This window comes from Bemisia tabaci, chromosome 3, assembly GCF_918797505.1.
Source record: "Bemisia tabaci chromosome 3, PGI_BMITA_v3".
Lineage (NCBI taxonomy): Eukaryota > Metazoa > Arthropoda > Insecta > Hemiptera > Aleyrodidae > Bemisia > Bemisia tabaci.
This window is the reverse complement of record NC_092795.1, coordinates 62,996,676-63,018,771: the sequence shown is the minus strand read 5'-3', so window position 1 is coordinate 63,018,771 and position 22,096 is coordinate 62,996,676. Positions and strand designations below refer to the sequence as shown.

The 22,096-nt window shown below is 42.1% G+C and overlaps 2 protein-coding genes across 2 annotated transcripts in view; both read right to left on the bottom strand.

Moving 5' to 3' along the window:
- Positions 1-3,640, bottom strand: part of LOC109039904 (RYamide receptor) — a 70,765-nt gene extending 67,125 nt beyond the window's left edge. Inside the window, exon 1 of the mRNA XM_019055625.2 lies at positions 2,472-3,640. Within this exon, the coding sequence (XP_018911170.1) occupies positions 2,472-2,867 (396 nt within the window). The 5' untranslated portion in view covers positions 2,868-3,640. The remainder of the gene's footprint in view (positions 1-2,471) is intronic.
- The window catches only part of LOC140224169 (uncharacterized), a 143,065-nt gene continuing 124,578 nt past the window's right edge, over positions 3,610-22,096 (bottom strand). The window contains exon 5 of the mRNA XM_072297616.1: positions 3,610-3,747. Coding sequence (XP_072153717.1) covers positions 3,660-3,747 — 88 coding nt within the window. The 3' untranslated portion in view covers positions 3,610-3,659. The remainder of the gene's footprint in view (positions 3,748-22,096) is intronic.

Below are 22,096 nucleotides of genomic sequence, written 5' to 3'. Positions count from 1 at the left end.
TTTGGACAGAGTTTGATGGAAAATTGATCGAAATTTGATTATTCTGGCTCGTCCTACATCTAGTTACACATCTCTTATTGACCAATTGGAAGCCTCGGAAGTCTCGTAATCTTCAAAGGAAGTGGTAAAACCTAGCTCATACCTAAGTCAAAACATAAAGGATAAATAAAATATTCTGGTGATGGCAGGTATGGAATTTAAAACGTGGGAAGAATACGATAAAAGGCATTAATTGAAAATAAAGAGAGTTGGAAGTTCACGAGTGTCCTTTGGTACCACGATGGGGTGCGTTTCATGTACCCGAGGCTGCATTAGCCCGGGAAAGAAGAGCAACCAGAGTGCCTTCAATTGCGCGGTATGCAACACGCGCGTCCATTGAGTACGAATAGTTGTATCATTAAATCATGACGCTTCATGTCCACCGGATGGCCACTTGAAGGGCTTCATTGGAGAAGACACTGCCTTTCTACCACTTTTTCAGCTTACAGCGCACTAAAAAACGAATATTTGAGGACTTTATTTTTTAAAAAATTAGTGCAAATACGAAAAAGAGCAAAAAATTAGGAGGAAAACATAGGACTCAAACGCGTGACATAAATTAATCCAGAAATTTATTTAAATCTACAATTGTCATCTAAGTCGACAAAATAACTTCTGTCAGCGCGAGCATTTATGACTTTGAATAATCAAAGTTAGTTTTAAACTGTTTACAGCTCATTTGATGAGGGATCGAAGTAAAAATACATTTATGTAAGGTTGATTTAGAAGTTGACAACGGGTTGAAAGTTAAAAAATTACAATGTACCTCAAAACTCATACATAAACTTTAAACTCCGAGATTGAAGTATACAAATGAAATCTGATGTTTAATTTTTTTCAAAGGAGCATACAGCGAACGCAGTTTTAATTTTTAAAAAAACGAATTTGACTTCAAAATATGAATGGAGCGAACCGACTGAGTGGACTTCATTTTGCAATGAGGAACCACTATTTCTGGCTCATCCACGGAGGCATATATCTACTTAGGGAAACTTACGGCGCATGCGTGATTTCTAAATATGAGTCAGAGATAGGCCTTACTGCAAAATGTAGTTCCAGTCAAGTGTGTTGTTAGATTCGCGGACTCAGCGTTGCGAATTTTTAAAACTCGTTGACTCCTGCGAAAATTGGACAGTGTTTTTTTTTTATCTTCGAAGATAATAACTAAGCATACGTTTGCGCGGAATAGAGAAGAATGAGGTAAGCTATTTCTCCCTCTGATAACTTATTTAAAGGGAAATTGGCAACAGGAATCTCTGCTTTACGTGCATGAGCAATGACGAATTGTGAGGGCCCGAAGCTCTGAAGTTGCGACACGCGTGGAAAAGTTCACAGTGCCCACACAAGCATCCTATTCAAAAGTTTCTCGTTCGGCGTCTAGTTACGTGTTTGAAGTTTACAAGCGAAACAGGCACCCTCGCTGGGGCCCGCCTCTTCGAAAATCGACCGGTTCTTTGGGCATGGTCAGGTATCAGTTTCAAGTAAGCGTTCGCACTTCGCATGCGGAGACGTCCTCTTCGCAGCTCTCAGATATTTTACGACGAAAGTTTTCGGGGACAATGGGTCTGTTGCACACAAAAGTTATGAATAAACGACTTGACTCTAAGGGCTAAACGCCGTAAACTTGCACGAAAATCACGAAGAGCACATCCAAGAACTTGGAATTGCACTTCTGAACACACAATACGTGTATTCTGTATCAAACAATTTTAAATTATTCGCGTTCTCACCGTCTTGCGACAAGTTTAAGCGGAGAGATACATTAATAAGAATCGAGTATTTAACCGGAATTGGGGTAATAATGGAACACAATAAATATATGTTCCTATTAGAAAAAATAAAATACGAGGGGAAATTTCGAAACACGACAATGAAGATACAGAGTTTTGCACTCCGGTCATCAAAGTAAGGCTTTTACCTCAGTGATAAAACAAACTCCGGCCATGGAAGCTGTACTTAAGGGCTGTATAGACATACCGTCCGCGTTCCGGGCTCAGAGGTCGAAAATTCCAGGCGTACCACCCGAAGCAATCGAAGGTGCGACTCAAACAACCGAAAATTTCAGCCGCTGAGCCCGGAACGGACGGTACGTCTACAGGGTTGCCACAGAATTTGGAAAATGATATTCTCTGACATTTCCTTGATACATTTTGGTGAAATTTCCTGACAATTAAAGGTATGACAGATGGTTAAGAAGACACACTTAAAAATAGTTTACAGGCAAACTATGTTTTTCGAAACCTTAAACTTACTCAAGAAAGCAAATAAAGGTGATTTAACATATTTTTCCTGACATTTCCCGGTGTTCCCTGACTGTGGCAACCCTGCATATAGCCCGTAACTTTTTTTTTCAGTGCTGGGACAAATCCAGTGAGAAGGTCCTGTGGGTAGAAGTGAATAAGATTTGTAGAAAAGAGGGGATGGGAACTTACGAGGACAGACACGGCCTGGGTGAAGCTGACGACGGGGCACATCTCGATGCCGAAGGGCCAGTACTGGAGGAGGAGGGTGGCGACGAAGGTGAAGGGGACGCAGAAGACGGTCATGAGGATGTCCCCGACGGCGAGGTTGGCGATGAAGAGGTTGGTGATGGTGCGCATGCGGGCCGAGCTGAAGACGACGTAGCAGACGAGGCCGTTGCCGACGAGGGCGATGAGGAAGATGGAGATGTACATGATGTAGACCAAAGTCCGGAAGTAAACGCTCCGGATGTAGTCGCCCCCGCCGGTGTCGCACGCGTACGAATGGTTCGATCCTCCTTCCAGGGACTCGTTTAGCACCGAGTCGTACAGGCTCGTCCCCAGGATCGATGTCGTTGAAGCTTCCATTTTCCAGCCCTTATTTTCCGATTATTTCCGCAATGATTTGCCGATTTTTCCCAATGATCTTCTGATGACCTGGCAATGTTTGCGAATGATCTTGCAGTATTCTGGCAATTTCGTAATTAATGCTGCGAAAACGCCTCAGTTTTGTGACGATTTTTCTTGAGTAGTCTCACAATGACGTAACAATGAATTTTGCTTCAACTACGCAGTAATTTGCAGATCTTTCTTGCGTTATTTTTCAAACAAATCCGATAATTAATATTGCAGTACTTTTGTAAAATTCAACAAAAACAAATAATTATGCATTGATTCTGACAAACTTGCAAGTAATCTCGCAAATTCAACCGGCGATTAATCCTTAGATTAGTTTCGTAGTAATTTAAGCTGGCGTTGGATGTTTTGAAACTCGTAGAACATTAGTTCGTTTAGATTAGAAAGACGCAAATCGCAAACTTGCGCTATTCATAGGAACGCGTCATCTATTTTTGTAATACTTCAATTATAAAGTTGTCCCCAATTTTCCGACGAGGACTTGGAAAACATGTCGCTGTGAGAACTTGGAACTTGTTGAATTCTGGATTGGGAGTCACCCTGTCGAAGAGCGAGCTTCTTCGCTCGCGGGCTCGAGATGAAATCTGAAGAGACACTAAACCCTTAAAACTAAACCCTTAAAAGTAACTTGTCTCAATTTTCAGATCTCAACGATTCCTCGTATTTTGACAGACTCAAGTCGAAGTTAAGCCTCGTTGTCGACTCTTGAAGACATAGCTTGGAGCCTCGAATTTTGGACTGACGTCAACTTATCTCCGAGTCATCGAACATCGACTTCCTTCCTTCCTCGCCTGCTGATAACTTCTCGAGATCAACTTGGTCCAGCCGGCTCCTGCAACAAAAATAAAGACAATAGAATTAGAGCATCCCATGTTCATTCCAGATAATTACTTTTTCTTTCAAAGTTGACCGATAAAGAAGAAAAAACATTGGTTTTTTGTTTAATTGAGAGGTTTGGACGACAAAACGCATAAGTGCAATTTTGGCTATTTTAAGAAATACGTGTTTGAAGTTTCGAAATTACATGGATACTTATGGCGGAAAGAAAGTTCAAAACGACCTTATGATGCTTAAAAATTGAAATTTGGGAGCGAATTTTTCGGAGAATATGCATTAAAACTACTTTCATTTGAAATCATTATCATCTCAATTTCTTCAAAAACTGCACTTATTCGCCTTGTCTTCCAAGCTCCTTAATTGGACGTATTTCTATCAAACAGATTTATGTGGAGGTGAGATATATGGGGTGTGCTCGTCAGTTCTCTGGCCGTAAGAGTGAATGAGAATAATAAAGCGCCAATGACGTCAACGGAGATGGATACCGTCGTCGGGGCTCCTCGTAGTGGTCTGCAACTCATGAGCTCTGTCCACAACGCTCTCGTCCCATGCCCGCGGCTCATAAATCCCGCATTCTGTTGGCACATAGTCCTGTTTGCTCAATTTAAAATCCTGCTTTTCCGATTCTTCAAAAGGAATCACGCCCACTGACCACATTGTTTCTTATCCACCTTTCTAGAGCACACCCCATATTTTTCACCTGCACATAGTTGTGTTTCATAGAAATACGTCCAATTGGGCCTCTAGTGCCCCTTGAGAGGCCTTCTACGACTAGTGTACCAAACATAGAGCGCCACAAAAACGGCAGTACTCTCCACATACAGGAACCCGAGTGGGTGCATCGCAACATGCATTGTCTCATCCTGAGAGCGACGGAAATCGATAGCCGTGTAATCGATAACAACGTCATCGCCTCGTTGACTCCCTCAACGCTCTTCCTGAAAAACCTCATCAATTTCCGCGGCCTGCCCGCAAATAACTGAGAGCTCGGGTTTTTTCCGAGCAGGTCTGGCAACCCGGCCGAATGACCGCCAAGTTTGAGCAATATCCCGAGGATATCGGATTCCGTGCCGCGGCACACATCTCGGAGTTACATCAACAAGTGATCAATTTCCCGCCCCCCCCCCCTCCCTCCCGCATCCCGACTGCGGGCACCGGAAATGGGAGCCACCGGAAACGGAAGCTGACCCTTAAGTGCCGGTTTATTGCACGGCATCAATTCGACACGTATCCGAACGTTTAACACGTGAACCGAGTTTTCGACGCAGGGTCTCAGCTTCGGACCAAGTGATCTGCGGGCGGAAATTTGAGCCGGAAGCTCATCGCGTGACCTTGACCCACAATTGGACGTATTTAAACAAAATAAGTCTATTTATACCGGAAGATTTGAAAAAGACGTACGTGCGATAAGCCCGGCGTACACGAATTACTAGCCCGTCAAAATACATCGGACATGGGGTAACAACCAGTCCATCGATGGCCCTGATCAGTCGCGTAGCCGGAAGGGGAAGCTCAAGGGGAGGTTCAAGGGGTTTTCACCCCTGTTCCCCTCATGACTGGATAATTTTCACAAAATAACGTAGTTTTGGGAATTTTCGAGAATATTTCCCGATTGACTCCCCTGTGAGAAAGTTTAGACCGTAGATCCGCCCCCCCCCCCCCATGCAAAATTCCTGACCACGCCACTGGTCTTAATCACACCATCAACAATATCGTCAACATTGAGGTTGACGAGAGCTGGAAATATGTCGTATAGATACATTTCCGTTAAAGTTTAGAGGACCGCAAAATATTCATGGACATCTGATAATTTCACCTTGGTTTTCCCCGATCACGTTGATTTTTAGACTTCGACGATAGATATTTCGATCTGTTTAAGTTCATCATCAGGTCACTACACTAAAAATTTTGGATGTGCGACGTCCGTAAAACGAACATTACACGATAAAACACTAATATTAAAAAAAAACATATTAAAACGTTTGTCATTTATCAATTATTTTCAAAACTTCATTTGTCAATTATCAGCTACAATGCATCCCGATAAAAACAGCTGCAACTTCAAATTATTTATGGATATCATAATATCGTTCCATCATCATATGTATACTGACTGCGTACATCGTACATAAATACATGAAATCCGCTTTCATAGCGCTTTGCGACACCGCACCCAGCCGCTGAAGTCCCCTATCCTTAAGCGAATGTTATTTAAAGTTTCGAACCTCCATGCGATGTTCTATCCCGGTTTGTCTCATCAATCACTAACACCAGTGGACACCGTTGTTACCACATTTGACCGATCGATTGGTTCGGTTGGTTTTAGATAGGTCGAACCTTTTTTAGAACCACCTCGCGAGGTGGTACCAAAATCACGCACCAACGTTGCGATTCGTTAGTCACCGCATCGGAAGTTCCGAGCTTGCATGAAATGGCAGCTCGGAGGTTCGGGCACAAAAGTAGTATCGAACCTCTAAATAAAATTCGCTTCTTTCAAACCCCTTCAGGGTGACTCCAACTCCAGCCTGACTCCCTCCTGACTCCCACCTGACTCTCTCTGCCTACATAAATTTGGTATTAATTGACGAAAATATTTATATTGTGACCAGGCAGCGCATTTGTGGTGGACTCCGGGCTCTGTGGAATGGTTTAAGTAGAAACTCAAATCGTTCATCACAACGAAGAAACAAAAAAATTCACTCCTCTATTTCGGATGCTAAACGCTCTCAAATACACTGAAAAAATTATGGATAGAATTTACCATTCCCTCACGCTGTATTTCACACAGCGTCAATTCAGAGAGGTAAATGTTACTATATACTGGTACAGGTAACCATTCCTCTGACAGAGTTGACTTGAAGATTGGTAGAATTTACGATTCCTTCACGCTGGGTGAAATACAGCGTGAAGGAATAGAAAATTCTGCCAGTCTTTTTTTTCAGTGTACTAATGAGAAAATTGGGTCAAAATTTCAAGCCGTAAATACTGCGGTTTTTCAATTTGTTGACTCCCAAGATACAATTGTTTCCTTAAAATTATGATTTCCCTCTCCCAAATTATTTCTTTCGCCACCATTGGCGATAATTTAAAAATCGGCAATTCTTAAAAGTTGGCAACACCGCGCTTTGTTCTCCAAATATACGGGAGACTATTGATATTTACCGGCGAAGGCTGCTTCGCCTAAAATCGATGAATTAGTATGGAACAGAGGAAAAAACAGGGTTGCAAACTTTTGAGGATCGGGACTGAATTAAAAGTTTTCTCCCCGTCGAAATTGGTAGGAAAGAAATGAAAATTCATAAAAATTAGTGGCAACTAGACAACCGCAGCTCGAAGCTCTGTTTCATCAGGCCCACTGAAGCTGTGAATAAGCGCGATTCAATCTGCATTTAAGACCCGGAGCGACACTGCATTTATTTCCGTTTCGGGAGAAGCTGTCTATAGAATGACACCCCCCCCTCCCCCTCCTTCTGGACCCACCGTAATTCTGTGTCCTTCCGAGTTTAAACTCCAAAATGATCATTGCTTTACGCACGAGGGCGGAACTCAGGGGATTAGATTATTGAAGTCGATTTATTAGAGGCTCTTGCAAGTATCAGGATGTCATTTTAGTTCCAAGTTGCCTGGTTTACGGCTGAATTTCATGCTGGCGGGGCTAATTGCTAGCTGCAACAGACTCTTTCAAGTATGAATCATCCTAACTGAATTACTTTGTTGCAAAAGGACTCAAATTCTCTGCGACGGTTCAAATTTCCGAAAGACTGTTCAATCAGGGTTTACTAAAACCTTGATTCAACTATTCCAGCTCCATGAATGTAAGTATTGTATCCAAAAAATTGAAGGCGCTCCAGTTTTCCTTGTTCAAACAAAATTGTGCGCTTCTACTGCTGAAACGAGATGTCACTCGGCTAGTATTTCAAAAATTAGCGTGGAATGAAATAGTACGCTCAAATATTACATTTGTTCCCTTCCCATTGCACTCGGCAAATTTTTGATGCGAGCAAACTGCAGCTTAGTTGCTGAAGTGTAGCAATTCAAAACCTGGTGGGGAGCATTCGAAACAGAATCTATTAACCGTCAGGGTCTATTATTAGTTGCATCGCTTTGATGCAACTATCCCAGCTCCACGGATGTTCGTATTGAGTCTCAAACACTGAAGGCGCTCCAGTTGTACTTGTTCAAACAAAATTATATGCTGCTGCTGCTGAAACGACGTCTGCTATGTATTTCATAACATTTCCTGTGAATAGGTATGCTCAAATCTTTCATTTGTTCTCTTTCCCGTGTAATTGGCATTTTGGATCCGAACAAACTTCAGCTCAGTTGTTGAAGAGTGGAGATTCATAACCTGATGAAGAGCATTCAAATCAGGATCTATTAACACCTTGATGCACAGGGCCGGATTAAGGGGGTGGCCACATGGGCCGCGGCCCATGGCGGCAAAATGTAGGGGGCGGCAAATTTTGCAATCTTTTTGAATGTAGGTAGCAAAAAAAGAGAGAAAAAAATCGGATTCAGAAAATAAATTACAAACGAGAAAAGACGACAAAATCTCTCATTTCCTCAGAGTAAAAGTATAGTAATTTCTAATTTTGTCGTCTATCGGTTATACATGCGACAACACCTTCAATTAGTCGAGTTAAGAGAGAAACCAAACACGCAATTTGATCTGGAACGGAGCGGCGCGGCGGTCAGCATGAAACGCATAGCGCCTACAAGACTGCATGAATACTTCACGCATTGCGTCACACACAGTGCGGTCGGCGCGGCGCGGCGGTCAGCATGAAACGCATAGCGCCTACAAGACTGCATGAATACTTCACGCATTGCGCCAACACAGTGCGGTCGGCGCATCGGCGGAAGTTAAAATTATTAACCACATTTATGTTTGTTCTTTCATAATTTTTTCGTTCGTTTTTCATAAATGGAAGGCCTTGTCCAAACAGGGATGGGTTTACGGAACTGAACTTTTGATAGTGTTGACAGGGCTTTCACAAAAAACGTACCCAACACGAGTAAACGCGTCTTATAAACCCCTCCCCCACCGGCACGTTCACTTGATGGTTTTTATAGATCGTAATCGACGGATCACACGGGTGAGATTATATTCATATCGATTGGTTCAATATGTAACCACAGCCTCAAAAGTCAATTTAGAAATCTGAGGTAACGGTTCTTATGTGATTGAATTTTTACTCTCTTGCAATGAAAAGTGAAATTGTTAGGAATTTTCTCATTTTCAGCTTTTCCAAATTAAATCCTACAATTTTTGTTTGAGGTTATGTTCTATTGTTTCGAACCAAACGATACATCAAACCACTGTCGAATACGATCTATTGATGTTTCAAAACAAATGAGAAGGGGGCGGAAAAATACGGGCGGCCCATGGGCGGCAAGCAGGTAAATCCGACCCTGTTGATGCAACTATTCAAGTTCCGTAAATGTGCGTGTTGTATCTAAAAAACTCAAGACGTTTCAGGTGTTCTTGTTCAAACAAGATTATGCGCTGCGCTGTTGAAACGAGGTCTACTCTATATTTCATAAAATTGGCCGCGAATAAATATGCTCAACTTTATTATTAACTCTCCGCCGCTCTCTACAAATGTTTGATCCGAAGAACCAAATCAGTTGTTAAAAGAGTGGAAATTGAAACGCAACCATCAGGTGCTGTGTTTTTCACTGAATAAGAGCCTCAATGCCTGCGCTCCGTGGCGTTTCCAAGGGGGAAATTCTCTCTAAATTTTGGTCTAATGTTCATGACATGAATTACCACTTTTGGTCCACAAGATTCCTAATTCATGAGAGAAACAGTTGCAGAACACCTGACGGCGCTTGCTAGGGTTTGAATTTCCATTTTTCAGTTGCTCAACTCTTCTTACTTGAAGCGGCTGAAAATTGAGATTCTAATGCCTGGAAGCGAGAGGCATTTTGATTGTCTTTGCGGAGGAATTAAGTTACCATGATCTGATTGGGATGGGAGGTAGAGCAGTCAAAAACCTTGGCGGAAAGAACTTGTCATTTCTGGGAGTGGAAAAATACGCCTGCGAGAAATGCGCCCACGCGAAATGAACGAGTTGTAACTGAAAGGGAGCATGTCCATTTTCAGATGAGCCTCAGGCGACACCAAAGTACTAGTGTTGTAAGGCTCGTATAAAAACGGACATGCCCTTTTTAGAATTAACTCCCTCAAATAAGCTCTCAATCACTTCGATGCGGGCCTCCTAATTCCCTTTGTTTCGAATCGAGGAGTCAAAACCGATTGGCGGCAGTGTTTGCGCGTTTCAGTTCAACTCTCATCGATCTACCGTCCTAAGATAGAACAACGTATAGGCTTTCAAACGTTGCCCAGTACCTCTGAAAAAAAAATCCTCAATATTAATTTATGCATAATACATTTAGAAATGTTCACAGAATTGTATACACAAATTAATCTGATGTCTAAAGGTTTCGCGGGAAAATAATTAAACTTTTCTGGAAAAAAAATCGACGTTTCGCCGAAAAAAGTCTGGTAGCCTTCAAATTTTCATTCAACTTTCCTCCTGGATAAAATAGGGATGCCACGAGAGGCTAGAGGGTGTGTTTTATCGCCGCTTAGTGAAGAAAGTAGTAGCGAGAGAAGTTAGTATTTTGTAGCCTTGTAGCCGCGATTTTCCTTTGTTTCTCATTGTTAGTGAGGAAATCAAGAGAGAGCAGGGTATTCGTACAGAGCTCCTGCTCCAATCGTCCTCAAAAATTATCCTCCTCCCGACTTTAAATACAACGAAAGTTTGTTCAGTTAAGAAGTCAAGACACAAATGAAAATATTGACAAAACCTTTAAACTTAAACGTTTGATTTTTAAAATTCTACTGCACACAGAAAATGTCATCCTTGCGAGTTGTTCAGCATTTTTTTTTCTTTGGATTTTCCTCCCATTCTTCATTTCATCCTTAAAAAATATCTGGTCATGCTACCGATTAGAGAGAAAGTATTTCAGGGTTCCGAAATAGATTCCTAAAGCAATGTATTTGGGATGAAGCAAACGTTAATTTCAAGGAGGAGGAAGAACTCCCCTAAGTTTTCCTCCTTACCTCCGCAAGTCAACGACTGGGTTCGAATCCGGCACATAAATTGATCATATTTGGATCGAAGAAATACAATGACAGTACTTGATGTACTTAAATTGTGATTATAAGGGGGAAAAAAATACAAAACAGAGATTATGATGGTACAAATAAAAAGGTTCAAATTATTTTGGATAAAATCAAGAGGGAAAGCAATTTCATGAGAATTTCTTCGACGTGATTTGACACGTCCGAAGGAATTTCGTCCAAACAATTCCTTGACCAGAGGTACTGCTGCTGTTATGCAGTATATGAAGGAAGAGGAATGTTCAAGGATAACTATACGGAAAGTATGAGAAAGAAAAAGGTAAAAAAAAAGAAAGAAAGAAAGAAAAAAAAAGTGTAGCGACAACGTATAGGAAGTGACGGGAGTACTAGGTGAGCTAAAATGATTTTTTCCTCCAATTTTCCTTACACAATCATAAGGTTTCACGAAAAAAGAAGCTCGGCTCCTACATAAAGGCCCAATTTCTAGAAAGAGATGAAAAAGGAGAAAACATAAAAAGAATTCGGTTTATATTGGAGGCGGGAGACAATTATTGACAACACGGTTCCACGATATTGGGTGGACGAAAATGAGTTTGTTTTCATTTCCAATTTTCTTGATCCTCACAAATCGAGGCTTTCTCGAAACGGAGCTTAGCTTGCGGACAGAATTCTCGGAAAGAATCCGAAAAGATGTAGATGTCAGCTTAGAGCATGGCATCCAAATTTGTACGCGGCAAATGAGCAGACGTATCATCTTTTCGAAAACTTGTGGCTGATATTTTCTGTTGGTGTAAGTACATGACTTCCTTCATCTCTGGCTCCATCCTCCATCAATTCACTTGCAACGGTTACTCCATGTTCGCAGCATTGAGACCGCAGTGGAAAAAAACTGCATGTTCTGGAGCGGTAGATGATGTCATCTGTTAAAAAATGTCTCATGTTTTTTATGAAAAAAATTCCCTTCAGAAATGTAATGTGATTTGACGTTTTGAACATTGTTGATCGGACCGCAACGTCCGTCATGAACGTCCGTGCTGCATCTGAAAAATTGAAGGCGCGATGACGCGAAGCGTGAGCTCTTAATACTCTGCTGTTTGCTGTCAATGAGATGTCGCTCAGATTTGGGAGAAAAGTTACAAAAGAGGTCCGAAAACATCTATCCTACTTTCGGCTGTGTTGATACTTGTTCTTTCTTCTTTTTTCAGGTTCTTGTGTGATTCTCTTTTAGGATGGATTTGCAAACCCACGTCTTAATCTCGTGTAAACCGCAGCACTGGCTCGGTCCTTTTGGAAATAATGGTGCTTGGATGCGTCTAGTGGCTTTAATTTGTTATGTTTTCTTTAATTTCAGAAGTCTGTCAGTTACTTCGATACGTTCAATTTTGCAATTTTCACTCTGTACAATTAATAAACTTTGAACCTGAAAATAGAGTAAACTTGTGCTGCTTTGCCAAAATTTTCTGAACCCCTCTCTCCACGTAGGGGATGCCCTACCTGCAGAAATGTCACATTACGCCCTTTTAACCAGCCAAGGGTCTACGCCCTTAGATGCGAGCCAGTCCGACCCTGTTTCTATCAAACAGAACTATGTGCAGAGGGAAAGATGGGGTGTGCTCGTTAGTGGTCGGGCCATAAGAATGAATGGGAAATGTATAGCGCTAGTGACGTCAGCGGCAACGACGAGAGAAACGACGATCGGGGCAGTCTTTAACTCATGAGCCCTGTCCACACTCCTCTAGATACATGCCCACGGCTCATACTGTGCAAATGGTTCCGTTTGACAGAACGTGAAATCCCGCTTCTCCAATTGGGAAAATGGAACTGTGAGCCAAATGAGTGCGCCGTCCATGAGCCGTGAGCCGTGTGCATGTATCTGGAGCCTCGTGGACAGGGCTCATGAGTTAAAGACCGCCTTCCCGATCGTCGTTCGTCGCGTGCCACTGACGTCACTGGTGCTTTATATTTCCCATTCATTCTTATGACCCGCGCACGAACGAGCACACTCCGTCTTTTCCTCTGCACATAGTTCTGTTTGATAGAAATACGTCCAAATAAGCTAAGAGCGTATGGTTTTCTCTCGCTAATACTTGATAATTTTTTTGCTTTTTCTAAAGTAGGCGGAGAGTGTTCTGAATTGGGGGGGGGGGGGGGGGTTGCGGGCTCTGCGCATGTCAGTTTACGTGGAAAAGCCTTGATTCTGAAGATAGTGAAAAGTAAATAAAAGATAAAATCATCACTTGTGAGCTTCCCCTCCCGGAAGAGCAATCTCAGCTGATATACGATGGATAAAAGTCTTGCCTTCATCCGAGTGAATCCTTCGGGTGGATTAGGTCTTACGTGTAAACAAAGTGACAGGAGAAGCGGCAATCACGGAGAATAAAATCGTACACAAACCAAAGGGGTTGGAACAGCGCGGGAGGGCGTGAATCCATTTTGCCAAAGTTAAGATAAAATGGATTACATTTTCCAAAAAGGAACCACTATCTTTGGCTCTCCCAGAAAAGCACTTGTCTGCATAGGGAGACCAATGGCATGTACTTATGTTGTTTCTAAAATAGGCCAGAAATAGTGGTTCCTCATTGCAAAATGTAATCCAAAAGTCCTATTGGCGATACAATTCGAAAGATCGGATATTTCACTCGGAAAACGGTTTAGTGCTCTTGCCTAGCGAAAAAGGGAAGGTCATACGGAATGGCCTAGATTTTCGGTAGGTATGCCAGCCCTGTTGAGATTTTTGTGTAGTCTAGCGAGCGTAGGGAGGGTATTCGCCCAAAATCTGTGACTAATTTCATTACGCTGAGACACAGCAAATGGATTACATTTTGCAATAAGGAACCACTATTTCTGGCCCATTATAGAAACAACATACTTGCCATTGGTTTCCTTACGCAGATATAGGCTTTTATGGGAGAGCCAGAGATAGTGGTTCCTTATTGAGAAATGTAATTTAACTTAAAAGTGTTCGGAAAGCTCTGAGAAGTAACGTTTAAGAAAGCAATATGGATAATTTGCTGGTGTCTGAAATTTGATTGATTTCGTGCTTAAGTGGAAGCTAATGAGTGAACTGAACACGACGATACCCTTGGTTCATAAATTGAACAATTTATTGAAGGAGATATGACAAAATGACCTAATCTACCAAGATACGTGTGTTTAAATGGGAAATGCCGCCAGATGACGTCACTAGGCGGTGCATTTTCTCACTTATAAATCTATTTTATAACCTTTTCCAAAATTGAAAAAATTATAAAAAATATTGCAAAATAGGCTTTTTAAGCACCTTCAGATGTAGCAATAAAAGAGGTGCATGCTAGATTCTCTATTTTGAAAAAAAAGTAACTGCGTTTCAAAATACCATAGGAGTTCTTATAGCCGACTGAAGAAGGCGATAGAAAATCATATAGCTGGCTGTAGAAAGTGGAAAAAATCATACGGCCGGGCTACACGAAGCGATAAAAAATTATACAGCCGGGCTATAGTTCCTATCGCCGGGCTTTACACTTTATCGCCTGGCTGTTGCTTTTTCGCCATCGGCTATAAAAGGCTATAAGAACTTGTGTAGAAATTCGTGTGCTTTGTAAATCCTTAAGTTTGATACGGAACCACCTTAATATTTACAAAACACACATTATATTTTCCTTTAACACATATTTTTTTTCATCAATTAAAATGAGAATAATCCATACAGGATGTGCAAACATTTCAAAGTCATGAGTTGAAAAACGCTGACTCCACGAGATTAAATATTAGAGCCTAACACAAAGCGGAGCGGCGGCGCACTGGCGCCTACAAACCTAACAGGGATACTTCACGCATTGCGCAATGCGTGAAGTATCCCTGTTAGGTTTGAAGGCGCCAATGCGCGTTCGCGCTGGCTGCCCGCCGCCGCGCCGCGCCGCAGCGTACCACGGCGCTTGAAGCAACTATTTCACACCAGAGGTATTGCACAGTATCATACGAAATTGCAGGCGCTCCAACATGTTAGGAATGGCAGGCATCCTTCAAAAGTACGGAGCTTTCCTCGCAAAATAAATCAAGATACTACGGCCCAAAAAGAGAGCGGTAGTCCAAAAACTCACTAAGTCCTAGCATCCGTAATTAGTAACGTTTAGCATACATTTTATCGCCAGGCTGTTGCTTAGTCGCCATCGGCTATAAAGGCTAAGAAATTGTGTTGCCGGCTATAGAAGCTATTGGAAATCTTACAGCCGGCTGAAGGTCTATGGTATTTTGGAACACAGATTCTACTGCCAATTTTTACCAGGGTTAAGCCTGACTGTTGAACCTAAGCCGATCTAAAAGGTTTTGTAAATTACGTGGCTTGGATTTAAAAAAATTAGAAAGTGTATTAACACGCATTACAAGTACACATAGCCTTCACAATATTTGCCTAACATCTCTTTCTGCAGGTCGTATCGCGTTTTTTGATACTTCCCTTGAGAGATGGTTATGACTTTGTATACTCCTGGCAACAATGCACGCCCTGAGTTGCGAAGGTCGGAATGATCCTGACGAGTTCCTATATGAACGTAACCGGAGGACTCGCCCGTGAAAAGGGATCAAAGTATTTTGATGTGCCTCCACCATTATTTTTCGGTAGGAGTCCCCTCCCCCTCCCCACCCCATCCCTCCACCATCCCTACGGAGGGAAAAGTCGCCCAGTTAACATCTATTACCTTGGAGCGTCTCCTCCCCTTCGTTTACTGCTAACGCCTCTTATATTGCCGTGCTAAGGAAAAAAGCCGTAAGAACATGGGATTGATGCCAAAATTCCTTCGATAAAATATTTATTTTTGACGGAAGTTATGAATTTTTTCTTTGACATTTTCAGATCCTCTAGGCTGAAATTCGAGGAAAATCATCTGGAAAATTGAAAGAAAACTGTTCACGAGTTTTCCCAAAAAACAAGTATTTTGTACGCAGAAATTTGGCAACATCGAGATGCTCGAACGGCGCTCCGCTTCAGCGCTATAGGATTCCTCGATATGTTGTAAGAAATCAAGGGGTTTCCATTTAGCCGCTGAAAAGCCCAACTCTCGTAAAGCTATCCGGGCCATTAAAGAATATTGATGGTAAAAATAGGAAAAGACGGATGTATCTTGAACTACGGTGTCTCTCGGTGTCTCTCATTACCCCACTGAACTCAACCTAGGCGGCGAAAGCTCTTTCTCTCTGCTCATTTTCCGCTTCTTCACTAAGGCCTCGCGACACAAAAAAATCTGCCGTTTCCGTAACGCAATTTTCTCCTTAGCTGATTAAGGAACGACCATGAAATCATGTATACGACCCTTGAACGGAGGAAATTGAGAGTTTGCATGCAATTTTTTTTGCCTCATCTGAAAGTTCTTAAAGAGCTGATTTCACAGTATTTTTATAATTTTTTTTCTGATATGAGAAATAGTGTAAAAATAGATTTAAAAGTGAGAAAATGCACCGCCTAGTGACGTCATCTGGCGGGATTTCCCATTTGAACAAATGTATCTTAGCAGATTAGATCATTTTGTCATATCTTCTCGAATAATTGTTTCAGTTCACTCAGTAGTTTCCACGTAAAAACGAAATTGTTCAGATTTCAGACACGTGGAAATTCTCTATTCGTGATAATATGTTCGTACACACGGGGTTTTCTTGTGGACGAGAGCGTGGGCGTCGTAGGGGATGTCGGGTGGGCACTGCACTGCTCGTTACTCGTCACGGGACTTGTAAGATCCTCCGGAGGGAGCTACAGGTGCGGCGAGGCGGCCGAGGTTGGGAATGTTGGCATGGAAATCCCGGGATCTTTGCTGCTCCTCCTCCTCCATGGAGGGCGATTCGTCTTCCTCACGGCGCGGCGGCATCCGAATCCGCTGTCGCGTGCCCCCCTCCCCCCATCCCCCCCGCAACGGCGATGCAGGTGACGTGCGTCGGGGGTGCATTATGTGGGATGCATGCGCGGAGTCACCCGGCGATAAAGCGCCCCGCTTATGAATTCTAGCGCGGACTCCCGCCCCCCGCCCTTGCGAGGGATTACGCGCCCCAAGCCACCGCCTAATAACCCGATAATTGATGGACTCCGCCACGGAGTTTCCCGCTTCCGGTATCGCTGTAGTAGGCGCTGACTTCCGCGTGTGGCATGCGCCCTCCACCTTACACGTTTACAGCTTTGTTTCACAGTTGTGCATTGGGCCAATTTCAATGCCTGGATTTGCTTTGGTATTACGTCATTTGGAAAGTTCACTTTTCTCAAAGAAACTCTTGCATCGTCAATTTTTCTTCAACAAATAAGTGTGCATCATTTTGGTGACTGTATAATACAGGGTGTTCCAAAAGTACCGCTACCCCCCCCTCTAAATTTTGAACGGTTGGAGATAGAGAAACGAAACTTTGGGAATGTTTTTATCTCAAATGGGACCATCTTCTAGGGGGGTCAAAATTGTTCTTAATTCGTAGTTTTTAATGTTCTTTACAATGACGTATTACAAGTTAGGGGCTACCATTTGAAAAAAAAGTTGGAGCCCCCCGCCCCCCTGAGAGAGGGGAAAAAATTTTGACCCCCTAGAGGATGGTCCTATTTGAGACAGAAACATTCCCAAAGTTTCATTTTTCTATATCCAACCGTTCAAAATTTAGAGGGGGAGCAGGACTTTTGGAACACCCTGTACATACAAAATACCAATTTTTTATTACGTAGACGGGGCTGGGATCTACCGAATCATCGGAGCTTGCCGGAATTCTTCAAATGTAATTTGTTGAAAGAGAAACGCACTAGCGGCGGTCAAAATCTTAAACTCTCTGTAAGGAGCAAATAGGTAAGTTTGTTGTCTTTGCTGAGCAAATTGTTTGAAGTAAAACCTCATGTTACCTACAAGCTGTTGGTGGTTTCTTTCTACACTCTGAAAAAAAATGATCCAGGGGCAGTAGCGATTCTTCAAAGTTGGCAACACTGTTATTCTACCATTTAAATGTATGTAAAAAGTCGCTCCTTGGTGAGGGAGCTCGCCTCGCCTAAAATCCATCTATTTACTGGATTTAAATGTAGGAATTACGGTGGTGCCCACTTGCAAAATCGCCACTGTCCAGAGACTTTCAGAAAGGTCTCACAAAAATGACCCAGCGATTCAAGGAGAAAGAAGGAGAAGGTGAAAAAGAGGAGGGAAACGACGAGGAAAAATGAATTCTTTTTTCTCTTTTCCTCCTTCCTTTCCTTCCTCTTCTTCTTTTACTCCCTCTTTCTCTCCTTTTTCCCTTGTTATTTCTCAGCTCCTTCTTTCTCTCTTTCGAATCCTCCCCTTTTTACATGGAAGTATTTCTGTCAAACGGAACTAAGCGCCATGGAAAAGCATTGCGAGTGTAGGACGGAACGAGCATCGCGTTCCGCAACACCCGCCAATCCAAGCCCCCCTCTCCCTCCCCCATCCCCCTATGGCGCTTAGTTCCGTTTGATAGAAATAGGTCCACATCTCCCTCTTTTGGTTTTTTTCTTATTTCTCTTTTAATTTTCCTCTTTCTCCTATCTTTCTTTTCTTCTTCCTCTGCTTTCCAGTCATACCATTTACAATGCATCCTCATCTAGCATATGTTAGATGTCGTAAAACTCGAATCTGTGGGGCAAAGGTTAAAGTTGGGCGGTTTGAGGTTTGGAGACGGCAAGCTCGCTGGCTGGAGGTGGGTTGAATGATCGCGTCAATAGCGTCAAGTTGATAACTCTGCATCCTTCATCCTCGGGATTTATCCTCGGGACACGCGACGCGACGCGGCGACGCAACGCGCGTATAAGAAGTTCTCCCCGCTCCGGTCTCCGCTCGATGAGCGTTAATTATTTTTCGCCGTTGTCCTCATTACTCCGCAAACTTCCTCGCCGATCCCGAAACACGTCGAAAGTAATTTAAAGTTTAGCCGGATTACAATCACCGCCGGAAACGATTGTAGCCTTCATGTGCCGTCATCTATACTGCCGTGCTGAGGAAAAACGCCGTATGAGCCTCCAGCCGTTGCCAAATTTCCTCCGATAAAAACCGAAATTACTGGGAAAATTGTGAATATTATTTTTCAAAAATTTCACACAGTTTTGTACGCAATTTAATCTAAAATATCTGAAAATGTCAAGGGAAAATGTGCATGAACGTTTCCAAAAATACATGTTTTATCTAGGGAAATTTGGCAACGCTCGAATGTTCATACGGCGTTCTTTCCTTAGCACGGCAGTATCGAGGCTCGATATTTTTTACTTTGATTCATCGTGGCGCTCTCGATCTCGATACCTGCTTCATCGTCGAAATTAAACTGAAGAGTGCCACTGGTGTTGAGTTAAGGCTAATTAATTACTCTTAATTGTCGTCGTAAGATTTCCATTCGCAAATTGCAATTATACCGGAAAACTGCTGGGCATTCCTAACTGAAACATGTACTTATTTCACACAAAACTACTAGTTCCTTTGCCTGAAAAATACGTAATATGTTAGTAAAAACAAGGCATTTAGCATTTGTAAATATGATGAATACTGAACATAAAAACAGTAAGTGTAGAAAGAAAGGCTATGAACCTGCCTGATTTTGAATCCAAATCAATTTTTAGGTGGTAGAAATAAACAATTTGGTGCATTCACCGCACGTGTTTTTCTTGATATCTCCTTCAAAGCAGTACATGAAACTATATGGCTCTAATTACCGTAACCCCACAGTCGACCCAAATACGACATTTACATTATTTTTTCTATCGGTGTTTTCTTTGAAGATCAGGAAACTTTGAATATTCAAGGTGGGACGTAGCAGGAGGAGTATTGAAGTCTGAAGAAAATTTAAAATAATTTGCAATTCAATCAACTTATTTTTGAGAATAAGTCATTCTAAGTTTGTATCTGCCATGTTTAGGGCTTAAATTGTCGGACTGCAATGCAGCTTTATACCCTTAGTTGCCACACAAATTAACCACACAACGTCCAACGTCCCCTTGCAACGTAACAACGTCCTCTTGCATATATTACAGGGCGTCCCTTGGAAACTCAAGTTCCTACGTGGAATCAACTTGACAAGAAATTGCTCTTTGGGAACATTTTCTCCTCTATACGCTGAGCTTCCTTTTTCCGCGAACAGACGCAAGTAATAACTGTGATGTTGATAATTTGCGCTGAGATAAAAAGCTACGAAGTACGTAACTGTGTGATACTGAACTTGGAAAAAATCATGCAGGAGTGAAATTTTGAAAAACTGCGAGAAATTGTTGGTTTATCCTTCAATGCCCAAGCCTAGCCTGTTCAAATTGACTCGAAGCTTGCTAAAAATATGTGCCCTGCGGCCGGGTTGCATCAGTCCGCTGAGTATGAGCTTTGAATCTGGGTCTACAAATAAATCGTAAAAAAGAATCAGACACCAAATTGAAAAAAAGGAAAACATCGAGTGTCGGGGAATTCTTTTTGAAAACTATCCCTAAAAAACCCCAAGCTAGGTCAAATTGACCCGACTATCTCTCCTGGGGTATTTCTGGGTCCGGTAAATACGAGCTTCAGATAAATGTTTGCAAATACATTCTAAAAAAGAATCAGACAACAAAGAGAAAAAAAAGGGAAAAAACTCAAGAATCAACGCAGCCCGGATAGAAAAAGCGTAATTTGACCTCGTTTTCTAACTCTTCACCCGAATTTGAGTGACACCTCGTTGGGAGCATAAAGCGGAGAATTTCGAGTTTTCACCTCGTGCCATGGCGCCTCCAATTTTGGAGATGCAACACGGACATGCATCAAGCACGTATAGTTGTATCTCTGCACCTGCACCGTCATCGACGCGCGTCCTTTCCCTACCTCTATTCCCACAATGTATTGACTCCGTTTTACTTATTCGTGGATCATCAATAGCTACGTGATAATGAAACTTTAACAAACCAGAGAACTCCAGTGCGGTGTTAGAAGATTTCCGTTCTTATCATACTTTTATAGGAAAAATACTTCTCCACATTTTTGTGCAACATTTTCAGAGAACACGATTAAAGGAACGAAGACAAATCAAAACAATTTTTGTGCAAGAACGAAGATGAGGCTCCTAGTGGAAAATTAAATAGTTCCTGGAGCTTCGTAACGTCAAAAATTTTATTAAGTTACACGGTTTGGCACTCACTCTCTTCATCGATGTGCCTGATACGTAACATCCACGTTAGGAGAGGACCCGATTAAAATTGACCGGAACCTGTATCACGGGCATGTATTGAGCATTGATACAGGAACAAAATTTCCAGGAATTGGCTCTCATTCAGACATTCTATCGAAGCTTTTGGCGCATCCCTTCTAATTATGGAGCGGAAAATATAGGAAATGCGACTGCTGCGCGCCGAGAGAAGCGGCGTGAAGAGTTGATGAGTGTGTGTTTAAGTCTTCATCTCGGCAAAATGCTCACTTTCGAACTACAATGATCTGAGAGCTTCAGTCAAAAATGGCCAATGATAGAGAGTTTGTCGAGACGGGAGGAGGGATGGCGGAAAGGGAAAGAGAGGGGGTTGAAACCACTCAAGTTGAAATGCCAGATAAAAGCCGCGCTGGGAGAGCGTGAGAAATATTGTTACGGGTTCCAGATTGGAGTGGAGTGAAGCAAGTGCAACCGACGCCGCCAGTTTGAGCAGAATCTTTCCATTTCTACACAGACGGTAGAATGTCGATCGTTGAATCGAATGCGATATCGTTTAAAGAGAAAAAATATGTTAAAAATTATTATCAATAAATAGATTTGTCGAGAGGTGGAGAGAATTCCAATTGATTTTAAAGTACTCAGAACATTTTCGGATTAATTACCTATCATCTTCGATTTGGACGCTCCGCAAATAATCTACACTGGCCCAGTAAATGCATCAAACAAGCGAGTTATACATCACCTTCATTCATCATTCTGGGTAATTGCAAATTACAACTTACAACCTGAACAATTGATGGAAATGGGGAGACTTTGGTTACAAAACTTTGCAACACTGCTTGAAATTACGAGCACTGATGGAGAAAATGGGAGTGCAAGAAATTGAGATCTTTCTAAATAAAATGGTTTTTAAAACTCGCCTTGTGAAGCTGGGTAGTTTATTTAATTTTCAAGAGTTGTATTTTTCTTCTCTCTTTGCAGTCGATTAAACTCAAACATAAATTAGGTTCTCATCCAGTTTGTATTCAATTAGATTTAATACATTATGACAAAACTTTTAAGTGGCCAAAATTAATGTTTGTATGTAATGTTGTTCTCTGGCTTCTTTCATGATTAGCTTTATCCAGCTAATCAGTGCATAAAAATAAGAAGATGCACT